We start from the raw sequence: 24288 nt of genomic DNA, 5'->3' as shown, positions 1-24288 counted from the left end.
AAATTTAATTAATTAGAGAAATAAAAAATATATTACAAAGTTGTCTTTCTATGAAATTTTAAAATATTAATTATCTTTCTTAATAAATGTTACAAAATCTTAAACGTCATATAAAATGAAACAAATAGAGTAATATTTTTTTATATAATCAATTAAAATTGGTTCAACTTAGTATTTTATAATAATATTTAATAAGAAAGTTTTAGTGCACTTTTCCCCCACCTAAAATAAGGGTACCTTAGATAATTTTATAATTATTTTATTTTTTATTTATCTAATAAATCACATCAACTAGTGAAATATTTAATAGAAAGTGAATTTTAAATGCACTCATTAATGAAGTTTAATACAATCATGTATTCATTAATTGATTATTATACATTAATTTATTATGTGCTATTAGGAGACAAATAATGAACTTTAGAGGTGTTGTTAATGATTATTATACATTAATTTATCAACGGCGTTTAATACATTGATGTATTCATTAATTGATTATTATACATTAATTTATTATGTGGTATTAAAAAAAAGGTAATAAATTTTAATGATGTCGTTAATAAATATTAGATTTCATGCCTTCATTAAGTGATTATTATACATTAATTCATTAATAGAGTTTAATAGATTCATGATGTATTCATTAATTGGTTATTATACATTAATTTATTATATATATAGTATTAGGAGAAGGATAATAAATTTTAATGTTATTGTTAATGAATATTTGATTTCACGAATGTGATTATCATACATTAATTCATTAATGGAGTTTAATATATTCATCTATTCATTAATTTATGATTACACATTAATTTATTATATGATGTTAGGAGAAAAATAATAAATTTTAATGGTGTCATTAATAAATATTTGATTTCATGCATTCATTAGTGATTATTATACATTAATTTATTAATGGAATTTAATATATTCATATATTAATTAATTGATTATTATACATTAATTTACTATATGATATTAAGAGAATGATAATAAACTTTGATGGTATTGTTAATGAATACTTGATTTTGTGCATTCATTAAGTGAATATTAATTTATTATACATTAATTTATTATATGATATTAAATATATTTTATATAATAAATTGTTTCGGCTTAATATTTAGAAATGAAAAAATTTGTATTATATATCATAAAAATAATTCAATTAAGAAATTATAATTTTTTAACTAAAAATAAAATATATATTTTAACAATTTAAAATATTTTAATTTAAATAATAATTATAATATATATAATTATAATCTATGTCTAACATAAAAAGTTTCGTGTGGGTATAAAGACTAATCAATTTATAAGTGTAAGTTTTGAAAAATGGAAAATCCCACTGTGATCAATATCTATAATAGAATTTTTTTACTTATTAAAGCGTCATCAAATTTGTTACTAACGATAGTTAGCGGCAACACTCACAAACAAAGATAATAGGATAATTTTTTTCTGCTTTGTTTTCGTTTATTTCACCATTTTTAAATAGAATAAAAAATATATGTAGCTCTGCAATATCTTAAAATGTTCAAATTAATTAATATATAGAACAAGACTTTTATATTATGTTTTATAGTCAATGCGTGGTATCATATGTTATCCGGATCTAACATGTGTACCATATGTTGTTAGACACAAAAATTAATAAACCAAAGATATTTCTTTTCTATTTTGGTAAAAAAAAAAAAAGAACACAGTATCATTGAAAATAAATTTGTTTGAGTCGAAAAAAATTATAAAAATAAGAAACATTAATTTTTTTAAAAAATATTTAACATAATTACATATTGAATACTAAAACTCAAAATTATTAATTAAATTAAAACAACATCACAAAATATATTATCTATGGGCGTATAGAATATCATAGCCACAACGCACAAGCAATTCAATTTCATCACGGCGCCGAAATTAAGGCATCTCATGCTATCTATATATAGGCTTCACTTAGTTGCTCTCAATCACACTACAACTAAACACACTAGCTATAGCTAGAATCCCCTCCAATCCCTCTTTGTCTTTGTGCTTTTCTTTAGTTCTTTCCAAAACAGCAACAATGATGAGTTGCCAAGCATGGCCTGAACCCATAGTTCGAGTCCAATCCTTAGCTGACAGTGGCCTAAGCTCAATCCCTTCACGCTATATTAGGCCACACTCCCAAAGACCCTCCAACACCACTTCTTTTAAACTTTCACAAACCGAACATGATCATGGTCACGGTCGAGAGACTCGTGACCATGATCATGTTAACATCCCCGTTATTGACCTGGAACATCTTTTCTCGGAGGATGAAATCCTCCGAGAAAAGATATTCCGACACGTGGACGAGGCGTGTCGGGAGTGGGGGTTCTTCCAGGTGGTGAACCATGGGGTTAGCCATGAGTTGATGAAAAGTTCTAGGGAACTGTGGCGCGAGTTCTTCAACCAGCCACTTGAGGTGAAGGAGGAGTATGCCAACTCCCCCACCACTTATGAGGGCTATGGAAGTCGCTTGGGAGTGCAGAAAGGTGCCACCTTGGACTGGAGTGACTACTTCTTTCTCCATTACAGGCCTCCCTCACTTAGGAACCAAGCTAAGTGGCTTGCATTTCCACAATCCTTTAGGTATGCATATCATATGTCCGATTAATTTTTCTCTCTTTTGGTAATATATGAATCTATTTTTTGTTGCTTTTAAGAGTGAAAATTATCATTATGCACCCCCAAAAATGCATACAGTTAGGATAACTATTTCAGTTCATCTATTTTTTCATCTTTTTATTTTTGTTTTATTTTATCACTTTACATGTTTTTCTTGTTATTTCTCTTTCTCTTTCAATTCTTTTTCTTTCTATATCCTGTACTCTACACCTATCCACTCCAAATTTAGGTAGACATTTACCTTTAACCTTTGAGATAAAAGTATCAATATGCACAGTTTTAAATGAGTGAAAGAAGTGAGAATAAAAAAAATAGTGAAAGAAGTGAGAAATCCTTTTTTAACTTTGACTCTCTCTCCAATCGATGTTTTCCTTCTGTTACTTCAAATTTAGAAAGGATCAAAACGACTTGAAGCTTCAAGCTTCTTTAATGAGAGAGACGGAAAAAAAAGGTAAAATGGTCACTTTTGGTACAGTCAATTATGTTTTAATATTTTTTTCTTTAATATATTAAATTTTAAAAGTTTTATACATTAAGTTTTAAAGGTTTTATTTTAATTTTTTATGTTTTTAAAAGTTTATTTTAATTATTTATTTTATTTTCTATTAAAAATACTAGTATGCTGGTGTTTTAAAATTTAAAATAATTAATTTTTTGTAGTTATTATTATATATTTTAAATTAATTATTTTACTTATATTTAGTGTTCCGTCAAAATTTAAAATATTGATGAAACACTAACATTTTAAACAGAAAATCAAATAAATAATTAAAATAAAATTTTTAAAATTTAATATATCAAAATAAAAAATATTAAAATATAATAAACTAAAAGTGACATTTAAAAAAAGTGATGAAAGAAATATGTTTATTTATATATATATGTATTATAAAGTTTTGTTTTTAAGTTAGTGTGGTTCTTGTTAGTTGTAACTTATATAAGCCCAAAATTGAAAAATGTTTAGTAAGATTTTTCATTATAAACACTGAAATAATTATTTGGCACATGTATTAAACACTAAAATTGTACGAATCGTGTCAAAGATGTTCTTATCTTTACAATATACTTTTACATATTATATATATTTCCCTTATATATATATATATATATTGGATCATGTCTGCTTTGAAACAATTACTCCGTGTGAGCTCATTATAATTACCATATTATCCCATACACCGTGACTTGGATTTATTGGTAGTAATTAAGTGATAGGTTGCTTGCTCAAACTCCCCTATCCAGGCTCAAATTAAGAATTAATTGAAACATGTGGATATATTTCGTTGCACATATATTTTCTTATTTGTTTGGTAAGATGCGGCCATGGCTACTTATATATTTACTTAATATTAGCTGCTGAATGATGGTGTACCCAACTAATTAAAGTGATGTTCTTTTCATTATATTAAGGTCTTATAAGAGGTTGGGAAGAGGGTTGCAACCTTGTAGGCATAAACAAAAGTGTGATAGTGAAAATTTTGGACCTGCCAATTTGGAGGATGTTGAGTAGAGCCGTGTTAAACATGAATGAGTCTTCACTTTATTATTTTTTTTATACAGCGGAAATTAAACTTCTATTTATTAATTTAAAGTATTTTTTTATATGAAAAATTAAACAAAGGAATAAGTATGGCTTTTTGACTATTTCAAACTTGGAGACTTGTAACTAACCCAGTGGGGGTGGTGCAGCTTCATATTATGCTCTAGAAATTAATGCTTATTGAACACTTTTTTCAAGCGTAAACAAACACGTACACTCGACATTTGCATGTAAAACGTGTGGCGGTACATGGCAAAGTCAGATTTCTTGCAGTCTATATATATAAAAAAAAAAAAAAAGTGTTGAAAAATAAGCATTAAGATAAAGAAGAATTAATTGTGGGACAAAAGATGCCAGTGTGTTTAATTGGTCCAACCAATTAAAGGCATTAAAGATTCACGGGTGTTTGTAAACTTTGCTGGACCAAAACTCTCCCCTATTAGCTACCATTTGGTCCAATGGTTCCATCTAAGAAACAGGTCCACATTTTTAAATGAGCTACTAGAGATTTCAAATTGTATGAAATGAATTGTGCAATTGTCTTTTATCTTTTATTTTTTTATACACACACATTTTAATTAAAATACACCACAAAATTAAAAAATTACTATTTTATTATCTCAAATTTGTGTTAACAAATATTTTCATGTCACAAACTATTCATGCTCAAATACCAACAAACAATAAAATAAGCCTTGTGAAATTAATATATATACCAGTAAAAGGATGCTATTATATTCAGTTGTGTTCTTTTTCTTTTATTGTACATACACAGAGAAGTCAGTGAATTTATTTATTTTTTTCTCTCTTGAGCTAACTCATGAGCTGCATAGGAGTATATTTTACACAGTGTAAATAGGGACCCTATTGCTTCTATGTATGGTAATGCACTAATGGTATATAATCAGGAAACATATTTGGCTAAGTGGTTTGATGTCTCTGTTTGATAATAAATGTATGTAGGAGCATTGCCTTGGAACACTTTATATTGATGGTATACATTAATGTTGTCACTATCTAAGATGGAGAAAATAATGGCTTAGCAAATTTGTGCTATTTTCCCCCTCTAATTTCTGCTTTTTGTGGTGATAGGAAAGTGATTGCTGAATATGGGGAGGAAGTGGTTAAGCTAGGAGGAAGGATACTCAAATGATGTCCAATAACCCTTGCTTGAAAGAGATTCCCTCTCAATGCATTTGGGGGAGAGAGTGAGGTTGGTGCATGCCTAAGGGTGAATTTCTACCCAAAGTGCCCTCAACCTGACCTCACTTTTGGACTCTCCCCTCACTCAGACCCTGGTGGCATGACCATTCTTCTCTCTGATGACTTTGTGTCTGGCCTTCAAGTAAGAAGAGGAGATGAATGGGTCATAGTTAAGCCTGTCCCAAATGCATTCGTCATCAACATTGGTGACCAAATTCAGGTCCAGCCCTCTCTAGATTTGTTCAAACTTCAAACCTTTTTACTAGTCAAGCTGCTATATAATGACTAATTACATTAATCACTCCTTTCACACTATTTTAGTCATACCATTTGTCTTACATGTTTGCTTGAACATTATTTTGAGGAAATAAATTATATATTATACTATACTACTATTTTTTTTCTAAAGTAATTATCTCAAACAAGCACTTTTCAGGCTCAAATTTCAACAATTGGTGGTTGTTACTAATTAATCAGTGTTCAATGCATGTTTATCTTTTTAGGTGCTGAGCAATGCAATATACAAGAGTGTAGAGCACAGGGTGATTGTGAACTCAAACAAAGATCGTGTGTCCTTGGCATTGTTCTATAACCCGAGAAGTGATTTACTCATTCAACCTGCCAAGGAGCTTGTGACAGAGGAGAGGCCAGCCTTGTACTCACCAATGACCTATGATGAATACAGACTTTACATTAGGCTAAATGGACCTTGTGGAAAGGCCCAAGTTGAATCACTGGCTTTCCAACCATGACTTAATAATGTCAATTAATAACGTGTTTGGTTTCACAATGTAATTTTCTATGTTTCATGTGTAATTTTAAGTTGATAGTTATAACTTATATTTCCCACATAATTTTGTACTTCTTAAGAGTTTTCAAACATGTTATTACCTTTCCTTTAAAAGTATTGATGTTTAAAGTCAATGTATAGATATTAAGAAATAACTATTTAATAATACCCTTAACTTATTATGTGACACATGAAGAGAATCAAGTACAAAGATTACTAATACATCAACTCGTCATGTTGAAAAGTAAGATATATGGTCAAATAACAGTATATGTAAAAAAAAAAAAAATATGAAACTTAACATTTATAAAATATAATAAAAAAAATTAAAACATCAAAAAATTTGAAACAGAGAAAGTACGAGCAAATGACAGAGTCTGAATCTAAATAATTGGACACTTGGCTTTCTAGTGGATGGGGCAGATAATGTTTTATCATGTTTTTATTTTGGGGTGCAATAGTTGAAAATGAAATTAACAGCTTCAATCACATGTCAAAATTTTCCTTTCATGTGTCCTCATATCTCAAAGTGAGAGTTATTTGCCTTGGTCAATTCAGGGAAAAATTGAATAATGGCAAGTGATAGGGTCGATTTGAGCATATATACCTTTCTCCCTCGTTGGCCTAGCTAGTGGAATGCTGAGTATGGCTCATGAGAAAAGGAAAAAAGATAACACAATGATGTGACATGAATTTTCCCAATTAATACGACAACACACAACTTCCATGTAATTGAGTTGACACGTTTCCATTGATGCACGTTTCAACAAGCCAAGGTTATTATAATCATTAACTGATTCAATCACGTTGTAAATAGGCTTCCAAATAAGAATAAGTGCATGGTGGTTTGGTTAGCATTAACAATCAGCTTTTCCCACAATTTATTATTTATAGGTACGAAATATTTATAAAATTTGTTGGTGGTTAATATTTGTCTGAAAACTTGATTGATATTTTTAATAAATTTTCTCTTTTTAATTATGTTTTAATATACATTTAATATAAAATATGTAGCTAAAATTAATTTAAATATACCTTTTAATTTCATTAATTTTAAAGTGTTAAAACTTGTAATTAAACATTTTACTATTTTTTTATAAACATGTTAATAAATCTTAATATAAACTAGTTTCTAAGATCTACCGGGATCTCGATTCATTAACAATTTAAAGGGAGGGGGTTTGAAAGTTTTGATTTATTTATTAAATAAGCCAAACTTTTTATCGATAGTAATTTTTTAAAGAATAATTAGCAAATAGAGGTATTAATAAATATGAGTGAAATATAAAAATACAAATAAATGTTGTTAAATATAAGATTAATTTAATTAATATGATTATTTCACTGATAAGAAAAATAATTATTTTAATAATAATTTATAAATTTCATTATAGTTGCAAATCATTTTTTTCTTTAATAATAATTTATAACTATTTTCATTTTTTTTTAAAAAGTCAAGTTTGTTATATATGAATTGGTAGAAATAAATATAATCTTTAATTGCATTAAAAAAAACATGTAATGTTTAATTTTAATATAGGTCGACAATTTTTTTTTTGGTTGACTAACTAATCCTTTTTAACTATATATACACAATTATATATTTGAATCTAAGTCATTGAATTTATAAACTTCAATTAAAAAATATAAAATTCAATATTGATTTATTAATTCAAACAATAAATTTGAAGACAAGTTAAACTAGAACTAACAAATTAATTTAAGTTAACTGTAAAAAATTAGTTTAAATTTTAGTAAGTCGGAACTCATTGTCCTGATTGCCAATGTCGCAAACGCGTGAAAAAGTGCAGTAGCTTTTATATTTCGGATTGGACTTATAGTTGAATTAGTGATCAAACACCTTAAACAATGTTTGCGATAAGAAAATGCAATTTTGTAAAATATCGATTATTTTAAATATGTTTCATTAAAACTAAAAATATAAACTTTATTTAAATTTATATTTTCATATTATGTTAAAATTTTTTTTTTACAAATAACATAAATAATTTTAATTTACTCTAAACCAAAATTTATTTTATAAAATTAATGCTTTTCCCATTTTCACACGTATAAAATACTCTGTCTATTCCTTTTTAATTATCGATTTTTTAAAATAAAATTAATTCTATTTATAGGTCATTTATAAAGTTTAAGATCACATTAATTACTCTTTTTATTAATTATACCTTTTCTTTTCACTTAATCTTTAATTAATCTACAGATGCATTTTTGTGAAATGAAAAAAGATAAAATAAGAAACCCTATAACTATTTTATTAAAATAAAAAAGTTATTGTATTTCTTAGTTTCTACTTTTTATATAAAAATAACGTTAAAAGACAGATAAAAAGGAACATATAAAATAAAAATTATTATATTTATCTTCTCTTTCTAAATTTTCATTGAAGCATGTTGAATTTTTTTATCTATATGTTTTAAGTATGTTGTCTTTATTGGAAATTTTGTCATGCGAATTTAATTTGTGTTTATGTTTTACATGTCTTTTGAGATATAAGATCATTGGTAGACTACCTTTTGTCACTCATGATAAGGACAAAAGTAGATGGCTTCTCTTATACGCTTTGGGTGTACTATATTCTTTAAATAAGATCTCTTAGGATGAAATCATTAAAGTTTATTTGGATTTCCCGTGGAAGTGTTCCAGGATTATATTTGAGAGTAAAATTAGTTTATGGTTATGTTTAGTTACCCTGAAGATATGTTTGAGAATGAAATTTTTACTAAAAACTTAGTTTTGAAGAAACAAGACTTGGAATATTTTTACAAATGTAAGTTTAATCCAAACTTAAGTTTGTAAATTTTAATCCAAACAGGGAGTGATAGATGATAATTGTAGATGTTTTGCAAAGAATAGTTGTCTTTCCACGAAGAAATTATTAGGGCGATTTGTAGTAATTAAGTAATGTTAGTCTATATTACTTTATTTGTTATCATTAAAATAAAGAGTTGGATCATCTTAGACTTAACAGTGTGTAGTTGTATCTTATTAAAGTGAAAGGTTGATTATTTTATGCGTTTCAAATATTTGAGCAATAATTGATAGAGAAAGTGAGAAAAAAAAATCAAAATTTTGAGAACTAATGATACGGGAGAGTATACCTCTAGGGAGTTTAAAGAGTCGTTTTAAGAGACGAAATGCATCATATATGAAATGGTTGCCTCTTATACATCCTAACACAATGGCTTGGCTGTGAGAAGAAATGAAACCCTGCTTAACATGACAAATGTATGTTAAAGGAAAAAGAAATGCCTTATTTCTAATGGAGAGAAGTAGTGTCCACTACTGCTTTTGTGTTAAATAGATGCCATGGTGTTAGTGGGATACCTACCAAACAGGAGCTTACGAATGTCCAACCTTGAAGAAAGTAGTTATTAACATACATGTGGTGGTTGATGAGTCAGCATCATGGAATTGGATAAGTGTTACCACTACTATTATGTAAAATATGATAATTTATGGAACTTATGTTTAGATCAACTTGTCTCGAGGGGAGTTGAAGAATCCATTTAAAGTGATCGAAATATGATCTAATAATTTGAGATAAGTAGGCCATCAAAGAGAATTATTTCGATTGTAAGTGATGCTTCTGATAACTTCTTTAAAACACGTGGGATTAGAAAACATTCAGCAATAGGAGTTTTTTCAACAATCGAAATGTCAATTGATGTGGTTATGAAGTTATATGAAGATGTTTAATATAATTAAATTAATGTATTTAAGAATCTTATTGTACACGTGTTGAAATCATATAATTCAACCATTATGATTACAAGTCTATAGATAAAACTACTCATAACCAATTTTTTAAGGATTGAAACACTATTACTTAATTCCTCAAACATCGACAATGCCTACCATAAAAAATACAGGTTCAAAAGGTCATCGTGTATTCAATTCTTATCTTTTATGAATTCATGTTTTTTTACCTTAGTGTATCTTTCTAAACCCTCTATTCTTTTCAATCTCCATTTCTTTCCAAAATCTGTACTTTCTAATCTCGACTTCTTATTACTTCTAAAATCACTATCGAAATCGAAATTATTATAAAAGTAAACTTTAAATTGAAAACACTATTATCAAAGTTTCCTAATAAATTATTATATTACTAGAATAAAAATGGATGTCTTTATTGAAATTATTATTGTTATATGAATTAAGTATTAGATAATTGTCTGATAAGTTGAAAACTATGAATTTACTTGTTTGATTAAAAAAAACTCATAATCAAGAATAAATTTTATATTTCATCTTTAAATATTTATTTGTTAATAGAATTATTTAGTAAAAATTACTGCTAATTTAAAATATATTCCTTTTGAGGAATAAGTACAATTTTCACCATTAACAAATAAAAAAAGTTGTAATAAGACAAAATGTGTCTTAAATTCACTTGATGAAGATAACAAAGTGAGTCAAGTGATGTGATGCAGTAGTTGATTCTATGCAGCATCGTGAAAGAAGACTGCAGGGCAGAGTTTACTTGGGAACTTGTAGACTTACCATCTAAAAAGAAACCAATTGATGTGAAATGAGCTTTTAAAGTGAATATGAAACTGTATGATTTAGTTGCCAAACACAAGACAAGATTAGTAGTAAATATGTTCCTTCAAAATGTTGGGGTGGATTATATTAAGATGTAAGCACTTGTTACAACAATAGACATCATCAAACTGGTTATTGTCATTGCCAAGTCTAAAAGAATGATCATTGTTTAAAATGGAGTGAAATCAGCATTCCTCAATAATCCACTAGAATTGGAAGTTGTTTACACAAGGGGATTTCTCACATATTTTCTACGTATGGGAGTTGTTTACACTAGTGGGGGAATGGTTTTGCATTAGAGAGAATATACACAATAAACGCTAAAGAGATTTCATATGGAGAATTGCAATGAAGCACCTACACCAATTGAGATTAATGAAGTTACAAAAGTAATAATATGATATTTTTGTTGATGGTACTCTTTACAAGGGGATCAAGGTTTATGTGCAACAAGTCTCATCAATTATGGAGTAGGACTCATAAGTTGATTTACGAGACATCATACAAAGTTGCTTCTAAAAGGATTCTAAGGTACTTGAAAGGAACACATAATAATGGTTTGTTGAGTATGCAGCATAAATTGAAGCCTAATCTAATTCGGACTAGTGTGGAGATAAAGTAGTGACATTTTTTCAAATTTCTAAGGGCACCAATTTCATTTTATGAACAGATTATCAATTTCTTTCATGCTATCAACCATTCTCAAAATGTATATATGAATAATATGGCAATTCTAACCAAGCTCAAACTTTTATTTTGTCCAACAGTATATTACAAAGTACAGATATTATTTGGTTCCTTTCTAGGTCCTCCGAGATATGAATGAATGTCCCCACTTAAATGCTTTGAAGGCCCAAAACATCAACCAAACATTACAATAAGATCGACATCATCATCATTCTTTTATTAGGCAAACATATATTCTAATTAAACAAAACTCATAAGAAACTGGGCACCAAAGGTGATTGGCATGCTGCTGCAAGTTGACTCCAAGAAAAATCCCAGGTTTCGTTGTAGCATTCAGGTGGGGTGGATGATTCATGATCAAAACTTGTTGGAAAAACACCCTCTCCTGAAATCTTTTGCTTTTTGGCTGATTGATGCTCTTCCTCAGGTTGAGTTTTCAAGGATTCAGATTCCTCAAAAAGTGAAGGCAGAGATGCAATTGTCGAAGCAAAAGGCTTGCATGCCTTTCCAATGATTGTTTTGCTATGATTACTTTGTCCAATTCTCTCAAAGTACTTTCCCTGTGCTTCAATTTTTAGCTTCAAACTTCTCTGAACCTTCCAACCAATTAAAACAAAAAGAAAATCACTGAAGAAATTCTCTCCATCTTTGGTTTTTCTCAAAAGAAAATGGATATTTTACACGTATCATTGTTTTGATTCCACTACAGAAGAAAAATGCATAATTGACTTTTTTATTCCCTTCAAACTTCTGTAGAATTCTTAATAAAAAAAAAATTATATGGACTACATTTTAGTAATCTTTTGACGGGTCTTGGATCCTGATTATGGGAAATTTCATACAAAAAAAAAAGGTTACAATGAGAGATTATGGATTCGATTATCACATAATGTTTTAATGGGATAGTCAAAGAAACAAAGTTTATGAGTATATCTTTTTGATCTCACCATAGAGTTAAATATTCTATTTATCATGGTTAAAAGAAAAGAAAAAACCCTAAAATTTATATTTATATATATATATATATATATATTATATTCACTTCACTATTCGAAATATCATATTTATAGTTAATATATATTCATCAAATACTTATACTTAATATATAAATGAGATTAAAATTCAAGCTGGAAACTTTTATAAAAAATATTGTTAAATTGTTATGTAAAACAGTAAAAGTGTTTTCTTAAAAATTTGGGTTAACCCCAATTCGATGCTAGTAGGAATATTTTGGTGAAAGACAAAAAAAGCAACGACAAAAAAAAAAAAGTACCTCTGTTTTATCACGCAGGCGATTTTGCATCCCTGTCTGCATTTGAAGGACTTCCTTTAGCTGAAGAGCACTGCTCATTTACAAACATCAATAGAAAAAAAATAAATAAATAGTTTAATGGATGCAAAAACGAAAGTTGAAATTATGGAGAAAAAAAAGGATATTGTTGTTTAATGAGTTGTTTACTCACGTTATAGAACTAAAATTTGGCAGTATATCTGACATGCTTCTCTTCTCAAGCTTTCCTCCTTCATAAATGATTAAGGAAATAGTTATGAATTAGCATGAATTTAGTGTTATCTGTGTTAAATTAGCATCAAGACTTGCTTAAGTAAAAAACTTACTTGTGGGGGACTCTGGAATCAATTTGGAGATCCTGTATTTCTGAAAACACCCGTGCAGAACTTATTAGATTTCTGAACCTAACTTTATTTTGATTTCCAAGTAAATTATTTGATTTCACATTTTAGATCTGAATAATGGCATTTAAAGTTGAAGAATTTCAAAATTTCTACTCTCTGTCTCTTTTTATAAGACAATTTTAAAAAATTGTTTATCCCTTTTATAAGATTTTTTTTTAACTGTGTTGTATTAATTATTATTTCTTAAAGTACCCTAGATTAATTAACAATTTTTTTAGCCAGAAAAATAGTAAATGGTGAAAATCATTTATGGTTAAGTATTTTTAGAATAATTATTATTATTATTATTATTATTATTATTATTATTATTATTATTATATATATATATATATATAAAGAATACTAATTCACAATTACACATATTGAATGTTTCTTTAATTAATAAATTAATATATAAAATAGGCAAAACACCGTATGAAAAATAGGTTATCGTTATTCATAATTTACTTCAGACACTTTATATTTCTGTTTTCTCTTAAGAAAAAAAAAACTAAAACAAAATGTCGACAGTAGTTGTCAATACAGTAGCGTATGAATAAAGGTTTTCTGTTGAATATAACATTATTATTATTATTATTATTATTATTATTATTATTAATATTAGACTGTAAACGTTTTAATTACTACTACTTTTTTACTTTATGAATTTTGTGAGTAAGTTGATGATGGACCCCTACTTCAATGAGATTTTAACCATTAAGCCCACGATTGACTAATGGAATTTATAGGTTCACACTTGTGAATGATGTAGTCCTTGCCTGTTAAGTTTTGCACTATTTTGTATTTTTTTTTTTTGAATAATTACATTTTTAATGCCCATTGAATTGATGTAGGAGTCAAGTGCTGGATTATTTGCACAAAGTAAAATTGCTGGATTATACTTCTCTATATCCTAATAGAAAGTGCTAATTTTATAAAATTAATTTATTATTATTAATTTATTTATATAATTTTATTGTTCATCATTAATATTATATAAGAAATAAATAAAATAGTAATTAATATTACATTCAAAAAATGAAATAAAAATTATTTAGAGACTTATTATTTTTTATTATATAACAATTATTATGAGATGTACATGTGTAGTAACACATTTTCTTTTAGTGAAATTTATAAAACTACAATGCAAAATTGAGTTTAGAAAGATCACGCACACACTATTCCTTTCACATTTCTCACATTTTTCAAAGGGGAAAAATCTCCACCACAAAATTGAAAGTAAGAGAAAGCTATAGGAACCTGCAAATGGCTTTTGACGTGATATATGTTTAATTCTGAAACACCCATAGCCTTCATTTCTTTCAATATACCTTTTGGTGTTGCCCCTAGACAAACAAACCAAAGCAAGTGTGCCAATAATTCTTAAAAATTAACTTGACCAATAATTCAAATAATACACATATAATCATCAACCTCACTAATTCCGTAAAAAAAAAAAATAAACCTTCACTAATGCCACTTTTTATAAACTCCAACTAAATGATATATCTTCTTATCTTACATTTTCCCTATGTTTAAGACATACTGCCAAAAGGAAAGAATCATGATATATTAATACCACACAAAATCACTTGTAAATAAATAAAGAAGTTGAAAAAAAATGTAATTTCAAACAACATTAATCAGTTCCTTTCTATAAATATTTCAAACACAAGGAAAACAACCAAAGATTTTAAAATATTCTTCCCATTAGTGTTTCTAGTAACATTCATTGTACATGTCTAAACTACATTAACCAATTCTCCATCATCTTTTTCTAAAAGCATCATAATTTTTTAAAGACTAATAAAAGTTACCCATAGCTATCCCAATTTTAATGGCTCTCAACAATGATTAATCATTTGACATATTTCCTAAGAACAAAGAAATCCAACAATACCATGAAAAGTAAAAATTTCACTTTATCTAGAAGCCTTTTTCTGCTTGACATGGCACACCACCCTTTGTCCTAATTTTCATTTCATAAAACAAGTTTCATATTTGTGCACAATTATATCAGTTGCTTCCTGCACCCACCAATTGCTTCTCACACCAAATTCGAAATATAAAATTACATTTTCGATTGGCCTTTGGGGAATGTAAAACCTATTTCTCGTTACCACCTTTTTGCATTTCGGAAAAGAATAACCAATGAATGTAATTTTAAATTTTGAATTGGTCTTTCTAGAAGGTTAAAAAGGTGCAAGAAGCAATTGCATGCAAAGACTTAAGATGTGTTTGAATTTCCGGTGGAAGACACAAGAAGAGTATGTTTGAAAGGAAAATAAATTTGAAATTATGTTTGCCTACTCCCCAAAAGTATGTTTGAGACTAACATTTAACCTAAAATCTCAGTTTCATAGAAACAACAATTATGATACTTTTCCAAACTCAACTTATAAACTTAAGTTTAAAAACTACTATCCAAACATGTACTTACTCTCAGGGCCCCCAAGTCTATTTACAGCCTCCACAAAACGATCATGGAGTTCTTGTGTCCAGCGTAGGCGTTCTTTGGCAGTGGCAGAGCCACGTAGGCGTTGTTTGGAACCCATAACTGAACTTTTGGGGTCTGAGAGCCCAAATCATATGGGGTTGTAAAGAAGAGGATTATAGCATAAAGCGTGTCTAACAAGGACAAAAAAAAAACAGAGAATTAACCTAGGTTGCGATGTTCACTAAGTTACATTGGCTTTCCTTAGATTCTGCTAACTGTCTCTAATTGTCGAAAATATCCATGTCTCAAAATTAACTTTTGTTGTCCATGTCTTGTGGTTTGTTCTTTGTCCCTAAGGGGAAGATTCATTTGGTGGCGAGAATGCCTATGATTCAGTCAATTTCCTGATTTACAAATAGCACACGTAATTTCCTAGTCAATTCAAATTCATTACGCTGAGTAAATTTAAAATTCTAGGGAATTCAATTTGCTTCAATTGAATCCCCATCATTTCTAAATGTTTTTGTTCGGACAGAGTAATTAAATTTATTCATTCTTTAAATTTTTGTTTGGATAGATATCTATAGACATATATATTCACAGGAACAATAAACTACTCAAAGAAATAATTAATAAAAGAAAATTCACAAAACACAAATTAAACTATCATGACGTGTTTATTTACCTTCACCTTCGCTCTGATTAAGCCTTCTACAGATGGGAGTTCAAACTACAGATTTTGAGCTAGAATCGAGAGACCAAAAACGAGCAAAAGAGTGTGATAGATCGCTTGTTCGAGGAGTTTAGATTTCTTAATTTTGAGGTGTTATTTTAAATTTCTTATACTTAGTTTTAAAAGAAATACTCAATAAAATTCCCGCATTTTTAAAACTTCAAATATTTGATATCCAAACAAAACAATGCTGATGTATTTTAATTACCTCATTAAAATACATTACCCCTTAAATTACTCCATCCAAAATTCCAAATACACTCCGGTTTTGACATTAGCCTTTCTACTAGGAGTGGATAAACGGGTCCAGGTCCATGAACTGATCTGCGGAGCCCGCAGTCCGTGCGGGTAATGGATCGATTTTTTTAAATAGTCCATGGTTATGCAATATTTTTGGGCTCGCTCCGCTTAACCCGCGAACTGTGCGGGTTTGGCCTGCGGGGTCCGCAGGTTGCCCCTAAGCCCGCCTAATCCATGGTTTGAGAATCCTACCAACTACAACACCTTAAGAATCCTGCTTAATCGAGATCTTTCATTGTTGGCTTGTGATATTTTGAGCATCTAAATTATAACTATGGCTTCTAAATCGGCATTTAGTATTGGCTCACGGGTACTTAACAAATATCGAATTAGGCTTCTTGGTGATAATGTGCAAGCCTTGATATGTACAAAAAATTGGTTACTAGGATTTGATGAGCAAGGTAAATAATGTGTAATAATTGTTGTCTTTTAATTACTTAACTTGAGTTGATTCTAATATTTATTGTCGTTTTGAGTTTTAGGAAAGAATATGAAGATGTGGAGATGAAGAAAGTTCAAGCTACTTCAAATATGAAATCATTTGTTGTTTGAGATGTTTAAGTTTCATATTTTAGATTTATTGTTTAGATTTTCTTTTGTTAAGACATTATTTATTTTAGTGATGTAATTGACTAATTGTTGATATTTTATTTACATTTGTGTTAAACTTAATTTGATTGTGTTGTATTTTTATATTGAAATTGAAATTCTTTTAAAATTAGACTCGCGGATTGACCCGTTTGACCCGCGGGGTCCGCGGGGTGGGAGTGGACCAATTTATTAGGTCCATATAAGAATGCAGGACGGGTTGGTCCGATCCGCTGCCAATACCAACTTATGCGAGTGAGTCTTACGCAGGACGGGCCGACCCGCTTACCCACCCCTACTTTCTACGTTGCTTAGAGAAATGGATGCATACGAGTGAAATAAAAATAGAAATAAAAAATTAATACATTTGGGTAGATATTTTAATTATATTTTAAGAAAAAAAAGTCACAAAAGTGACATAAATCTTTCTCTAAGTTCAAATAAGTTCTTGAATAATTTGTAAAAGTGTTAATTAATTATTTTAGTTCTCCAATGTTTTTTTTTAGTATTCCCTAACTGAGATCTAGAAACTAATCTTTAAAAGATTATGATCCATTTAAAGACCTAACATTTTCTAACAAATAAATTTTCTATACGCGAATATGAAAATCAAACCTTGACCATGTACTTGCAAGACATACATATCAATCATTCTACAACATGTTAGTAGTTCTCTAACAAAACTTCTTCAAATTAGTTCTTAATACTTAAAATCGTCGTAAAAACTATAAAAGTGGGTCACATTAGTCTCCAAGGAAGGAACTAACATAACCAACCATTTAATAGCTCAAGGACCAGAGCAAGTTTTACAAATGCAGGAGCTAATCTAAAGTCGGTGATAAAGTTAAAGGTTAAAGTAAATATTTGCTATAAAAAAAAAATGCAGAAGCACTTTAAGGATTAAAGAAGCAATACTAGCTTCTTTTTTTTATTATTTCGAAACGTTCTCTTAACCTCTAAGTGTTGGAACAAGAAACTTCCCTAACAATATTTCTGCACTCAAATCTCAAAATCAAATCACATGCCTAAGAAATCATACAATATTACCTAGGTCCTAAGACGTTAAATGTAACGATAGCTTTTCAGGGTGTTAAAAACAAGCTTATTTCAAAAACAGCAACGAAGTTCCAAAGAAATTGATTAGAAGTCCTGTGCTCCAAAGAAACATTGACACAGCGAATGCACAATAAAAATCAAAATTTCACGTCTTACATGACACATAATTCAGTTTCTTTTTCGTCAAAGTCCTGCGCTTCAAGAATCCACTCACATAATCTTTTCATTAACCCATCAAGCAGCATAATGAAAGTTTGATTAGAAGAATCTGTGGAGGGGAAAAGGTTTTGTCTTCTTAAACAATGTTAAAAATAAATAAATAAATTACAATATGTAAGTTCAAGCAAATATTCAACTAAATATAAACTAATCATCAAATTAAAATTTGCCATGCTCTATTCTATACTCTGTAACATCCATCAACGTTCATCTGGTAAAAACAAACTTAATCCCTGATAAATTTGCCCTTAAGCATCAATACTATGCCCATTACATGAACTTCTGTAAGTGATGTAACAAAGTTACAGTATCTTGTCAACCACGAAACAACACTCACCTCACATGTACCCATTCCATCACCTTCAGTCTATGGCCTGCCCCGCCTCAGGCTGCATGATGGACATTTATATTGCTTTATGCTCTCAGCCTTTGCAGGGGTAATCTTAACACACTTCCCGTGGAACCACCTCTCACATATGTCACAGCAAATCCAAAACTCATCAGCATTGTAATTTCCGCCGCAGCTTCCACAAAGTGTTTCATTATGCTCATCTTCATCCTCCTCATAACCCTCATCTACAAACTTTGGGTTGCTTTTAACTTGCTCATCACTAGATCTCTGCAAATAAATTTACAGGAATGCTTCATACCGGAAGGTGGAAGCCCCAATAGTTGTGCTCCCAATAACATACAAAAACAGACATCATGGTACAAACAACTTATAATATTACTTTGTTTTTAATTTTCTTTATCTTAGAAAAAGTTAATGTGACAGTGGAAGTGTCCGAAGTAAGTGAACTTATTTCAACAATGACATCAAATTTAGGAGCTAGAAACTTTTTTTTTAAGAAATGAGCTAGAAATATTAAGGCTTAGCTTAGTGTTATTTATGCTTAAAAAAAGAAATAAACAAAGATATCAATATGTTCAGTCCTAGTGTATGTATGAGGTTTTTTCCGGTAACTTTTTTGTATTCTGGTCAGTGGTCAGGATTCACAGTTCTCACCTCACACAATAAGCTAGTTAGGACATACTTCTAGAAGCTGTCTGTGCTTTTGTTTGTCAAACAAAAAAAAGCTGCATATAACATTGATATGCAGACTTCCATTATTTTTATGAAACTATCAGTATGCACAAGCATTACCAAACCAAACCTTCAAACTAATCAATACTGCACCAGCCCAGAAACAAGAGTGCTAGCAATACACTCCTTCTAACACACTCTTTACTATAGGTTAAAATTTATTGGAAATTACAAAGAGGAATCATTAAATAAGAAATGTGAGCTACAAAATTTTGTGATTTCAAAACAATTTCAGCTAATAATAAAGAGTATATTTAAAAGAGTGTTGCTACTCAAGAAACAAAGAAACAATTATCACTAGAAAAGAAATACACTAACCTTGGCACTTCCCCTAGACTTGCTTCCACTATCTGCAGTTGGCTTGTCCTTAACTGGTTTCCTGTCAGTCACAACTTCAAAAACAGATGGAAGATCATTGATCAAGCTAAATAAACGTTTCCTGCAACAAGAATTGAGGTAACCATCAATAGAAGGAATCATATGCCAGCAGATGCTGAGCAAAAATACCACAGTAAAGAAATTCAATAGAAGTTTTATATAGACATCTCTTCCAATCAGCAATTGCAGAAATTTCAAGTTGAAGAGAAAGCCACAGGGGGAAAACCATATTAATCAATCCTTGATGGCATAGCAAAGCAACCAACCCCAAAAGTGCTACAACAGTATAGTAGTTTGCAGAGCAGCTACTATTTTCAAAATAGCATATTGCCAACCACCCGCTATACCAAAGATAGCAGAAATTATGTAAGTAATTTATATGTGATGTGAACTTAGTGTTAGGGGAAGTTATGATAGTTATTGGTAGAAAGTAGGGGCAGTTACATACTAAAATAGGTGTAATATCAATTGATGTTCCATCAATACGACACACCAATAAATGCTCAAAAATCAAAAAGCACTCAAAATTTAAGACATCCATTCATCATTAATAACCAAAAGTCAGCTTAAGACACAAACATCATTAATCTAAGGCTGGAAACAATATCTGAGGTCAGAAACAGATGGAATTGAAATCAAACAGCTTAACATACTATCAAAATAATAGATAATCACAGGTGCAGTTGATTGGGCATTGAGAAAGCTCTGAACAGAGCATAGGATGATGGTGTTGTATAGTATACAGGGAAGAAGATGGAAGTAGTACTGGCCTACCAGAACAGGCCTGGGCAACCTGACCTTGGACAGAAAATCATTGGCTGGCCAGGATGGTGATGGAAAAAGGGCGGAAGATTGCATGGGATTTTTGTCAAAAGTAAGGTTTCTAACCCTAAAATCAGTTATGGAAGAGAAAGTAGAGGGTCCAAGGGAAGAATTAGATTTTTTCCCGTTACAATAGCAGACACAACAGCCATAAGCAGCGCTACAAAATAACATGACATTATGAAAGACCTCTGAAACCAGGGGCTGCTTTCGCATGATAAATGTGCTATCACATGAAATTGACTGCACTGGGAAAAACTATAAGAATCCAGACCAACAGTGAAAACATATTAAACAATACAAACAAATCATTACAAATGAAACTCAATCGCACATATTTCCCCAAGAATCCCTTCAATACTATACCTAATTCTAAGAAAGAAAACGAAAAATAAAGCAAGAAATAATTGTGTATCAGTATCAGTTAATACTAGACAACATTTGTTTTAGTGTGTTTGGTTCAACTTATTTTGAAGAAATAATCACACTTATTTTTGTCAGCTTTCAGGGAGAGCTTTTGAAAAATAGGCAATTTCTCCCCAAGAAGTATTGCTGAAAATAAACATGGATTAATATGCATAAACCCACCATCAAAGTCAAAACTTTCATGTTGAATGCTGCATCAAAAGGTAAATTGAAACTGCCAATGTCATCACATTGTATACTTGATTACATGCACAAACTTTCATGGGGAAGATTAGTCAACATGGCTACTCCCATTGCTAACCTTGAAATTTGAATTTATACTTTTATAAATAAAAAAATTGCTGGGTGGAGACCACTACAGATCTTGCCAGTAACATAAGATTGTATTGAATAAAAATTGCTGCAAAATAAGGAATGCATGTATAAACCTATTAAGCATCAGATCTCAACAGACGGCAGAGAAATTTGAACCATCACCATATTATTAAAAAAAGTCCATAATTTCTGGAGACATTCATCAATCATAATGATTTAGATGACTGTTGAGCACCAACTCCAAATTGTAACCGATAATGTCAATGTTAAACAAGGTGCACAAGAATGTCCTTGATGGATAGAGAACCACAATGAACTTGAATCATTACAACATACATGCATATATCCATCAAACTAGATCATACCTTTCATTGCGGTTAAGACGAGCCCCGAGGTAAAAGGCCACAGAAACCAACCACGAATCACTGTGCACAGCAACAAGAGAAAGCCAGTCCCTGCGGTTCATGCCATCCCTAGCAAAATTGATTCCAAGAGCAGGCTCAGGGAGCTCTGGCGGAACTTCCTCCGCTGGCAGAGTTACTTCCCAGGCCTCATTTGGATGTCCATAGAGGCACAGGTTATCCTTATCTTAAAGAAACATACAAGAGACTTCAAATTTAATAGAAAGACACAACACATTATTCAATAATTACAAAACCTCAATTTAACTAAAATCAAAATTCAGAACCCAGCAAACGAACATGGATGCGACCGGCGACCCTTTAACGACAACGATGGGGACTCAAATGTCATAGAACAAACCCAATGCTATATCATTTGACATTCCCACGATAACAAAGTGCATATTTGGATTCATGTTGGATAATTCAAAATCAAATTGAAATACAACATGACTTTAGGTAAATGTTCACATGTTTGGTCCCATGTTAAGAAATTAATTTTGAGTCCAAAATCGATCTTGAATTGAACCAACCTTTTGCGTGAATAAATTTTTTTTATATTTTTAAAAGAAATACATTCAAGCATAAACTTATTCACTCCAAAATCAATTTTAGTTAAAAATAAATTCTGAAAATGCTCACACAAACACACACCGTAGTAAACTCACGTTTTTTCTCATTACCGCACACACCCATTTGTGCTAAAAAAAAAAATCTACCTTGTTTACTCCAACAACCATGCACAATTCACACTCACACCAGAGAAAGAAAAAAAAATACAAATTTGCAAAACAAAACGAAACTAGAAAATTGAGCCGATAAATAAAACCAGATCCAATTTACCACCCTTTTACCTGGATCACAGAGGCCGTAAAATTCATCAACGTCTGAGAGAAGAAAAGGGCAAAAAAGTAATTAGCAAAATGGAGAAACAAAGGGTAAGAAGAAAGAAAGAGAAGAGTAGTACCGTGAGTGAGAGCGCGAATAACGGCAGTTCTTCTGGCGCCGTAATCCTTGAAGATCTCTTCAACGGTGCGGGGACTGGAAGCCATGTCCATAACCCAATTGGATTGGGATCTAAGCGAAAGAAAGGGTTTGGGATTTGGGGAAAAGCTAAATCGAATTAATTGGAGAGAGAGAGACCATGGGAATTTGATCAAACTACAATGTTTGTTGAAGAATAGAATGTGTATAAGTAGTAGTACTCACTCAACTCAATGAGGCTAAATTGCTTCCTCTAGTCCTCTGTTTCCCACCTCTAACCCTTGTTTGCTTTCCACTAATAAGAAAAATTAAGTCTAGACCAATTAATAAGTGGAAAATATACTAACTAGATAGGAAAGAAATAAGTGGAAAATAAAAAGATGAGTGTATTTTGTAGAAGATAAATAAAAAAATGAATGAAATAATAAGATGAGAAACTAATTAGTCTTTGAATAAATAAAGAAGAAATTGTTAACTTCTAATTCTAGTTTCCTAGTTTTTTAAATTTATGATTTTAATTTTTTAATTTTTTTAGTAAACATTTGCTTTTATATTAGTGTAAAATAGTTTTGCATTATTATTCAATCACTAATTACTATTTAAATTATTTTAAAACTCAACAAACTTGATAAATTATAATTGAATGACTATGTAAAAAAATTTACATTGTTAGTATATTACATTTTTTTCACTTTATGAATTGACGATTTTGGTCTCATGGTAGATTATTATCTAATAATTATGATTAATAGATTTATTAAATTAATTAAAATTTAAATAAAAACTTTAATAAAAAATTATTAACCCAAATGTGGTGTTGATGGGGTCGTGTTGGAGGTAGAAGAGGTGTTTGTGAATAAGGGAAGAAACACAATGTTGTGGACGACACAATGTTGTGGGCGATTAGGGTTAATAATTTTTTATTAAATTTTTTAATAGTTAGTGGTTTTTAATTAAGTTATAATTAACTTAATAACTCTATTAATAAGAATTATTTGTTAATAATCTATCATGGAGACTAAAATTGTTAATTTATAAAATTAAGGGGGACCAATCGTTACAATTAAAAATTACAGAGGACTAAAATCATGGATTTAAAAAATTAGGGAATCAAAATTACTATTTAGCTAAAAAAAATTAATTAGTTATCATCTTTTTATTTTTTTTATCTATTTTCATTCACCTATCTATGTCTTTCTTGCAGAAAAAAAAAATCTCTATCTTTTTATTTCTCCATTTTCTTTGAAAAATATTAAACACACTATTTTAGACCTTTTAACCAAACTAGGTTAAAAAAAACTATTTACCCAAATGGGTTAGTATAAAAATAATTTACATGACAAGATTTTTTTGTCACATAGATAGAGAATACATCATTTTAAGTAACATTTTCTATCATTTATTTGTCCTGTAACAAGAGATTACATTTT

At 29.8% G+C, this 24288-nt stretch overlaps 3 protein-coding genes across 8 annotated transcripts; 1 reads left to right on the top strand and 2 right to left on the bottom strand.

Annotated features, from left to right (window-relative positions):
* The first annotated feature begins 1907 nt into the window (after positions 1 to 1907).
* Positions 1908 to 6246, top strand: LOC100820497 (probable 2-oxoglutarate-dependent dioxygenase At5g05600). Its single transcript, XM_014771227.3, is given in 3 exon segments — positions 1908 to 2616; positions 5285 to 5615; positions 5899 to 6246. Coding segments are annotated over 3 exon segments (1128 nt in total). The 5' UTR covers positions 1908 to 2068; the 3' UTR covers positions 6148 to 6246.
* Positions 6247 to 11482: 5236 nt separating this feature from the next.
* Positions 11483 to 16377, bottom strand: PHR29 (MYB-CC domain-containing transcription factor PHR29). Of its 5 annotated transcripts, none has more exons than XM_041011594.1 (7): positions 16238 to 16359; positions 15556 to 15956; positions 14376 to 14461; positions 13056 to 13095; positions 12902 to 12959; positions 12712 to 12781; positions 11483 to 12028 (listed from the first exon to the last, which is right to left on the bottom strand). In XM_041011594.1, the coding sequence occupies exons 2-7, from the start codon at positions 15668 to 15670 to the stop codon at positions 11690 to 11692; spliced, it is 708 nt and encodes a 235-aa protein (XP_040867528.1). In that variant the 5' UTR covers positions 15671 to 15956; positions 16238 to 16359; the 3' UTR covers positions 11483 to 11689. The 5 variants fall into 5 exon arrangements, with proteins under 5 accessions (XP_040867528.1, XP_040867526.1, XP_040867527.1 ...); XM_041011592.1 differs by having other exon boundaries at positions 11483 to 12034; positions 16238 to 16346; XM_041011593.1 differs by having other exon boundaries at positions 11483 to 12034; positions 15556 to 15743; positions 16238 to 16335.
* A 2137-nt stretch (positions 16378 to 18514) lies between these two features.
* On the bottom strand, positions 18515 to 23173 carry LOC100819621 (PHD finger protein ALFIN-LIKE 2). Of its 2 annotated transcripts, XM_041011700.1 has the most exons (6): positions 23084 to 23173; positions 22842 to 22951; positions 22729 to 22761; positions 21839 to 22061; positions 19851 to 19971; positions 18515 to 19067 (listed from the first exon to the last, which is right to left on the bottom strand). In XM_041011700.1, exons 2-6 carry the CDS (start codon positions 22930 to 22932, stop codon positions 18816 to 18818), a joined length of 720 nt encoding a protein of 239 aa, XP_040867634.1. In that variant the 5' UTR covers positions 22933 to 22951; positions 23084 to 23173; the 3' UTR covers positions 18515 to 18815. The 2 variants fall into 2 exon arrangements, with proteins under 2 accessions (XP_040867634.1, XP_014626520.1); XM_014771034.3 differs by having other exon boundaries at positions 22842 to 23155.
* Positions 23174 to 24288: the final 1115 nt, after the last annotated feature.

The sequence above is a fragment of the Glycine max genome, chromosome 18, assembly GCF_000004515.6.
Source record: "Glycine max cultivar Williams 82 chromosome 18, Glycine_max_v4.0, whole genome shotgun sequence".
Lineage (NCBI taxonomy): Eukaryota > Viridiplantae > Streptophyta > Magnoliopsida > Fabales > Fabaceae > Glycine > Glycine max.
The sequence above is the reverse complement of the archived record's forward strand: the minus strand, read 5'-3'. Positions and strand labels throughout refer to the sequence as shown.

Coding starts and splice junctions, on each gene's coding strand:
- LOC100819621 (XM_041011700.1), bottom strand. CDS start 22,932: ATGGACATGGCTTCCAGTCCCCGCACCGTTGAAGAGATCTTCAAGGAT. Junction 22,762..22,841: donor TATTCGCGCTCTCACTCACG/GTACTACTCTTC, acceptor TTCTTCTCTCAG/ACGTTGATGAATTTTACGGC. Junction 22,062..22,728: donor TTACGGCCTCTGTGATCCAG/GTAAAAGGGTGG, acceptor TGTTTCTTTAAG/ATAAGGATAACCTGTGCCTC.
- PHR29 (XM_041011592.1), bottom strand. CDS start 15,670: ATGGGTTCCAAACAACGCCTACGTGGCTCTGCCACTGCCAAAGAACGC. Junction 14,462..15,555: donor TAGACTTGGGGGCCCTGAGA/GTAAGTACATGT, acceptor TTGTTTGTCTAG/GGGCAACACCAAAAGGTATA. Junction 13,096..14,375: donor ACGTCAAAAGCCATTTGCAG/GTTCCTATAGCT, acceptor GGGTGTTTTCAG/AAATACAGGATCTCCAAATT.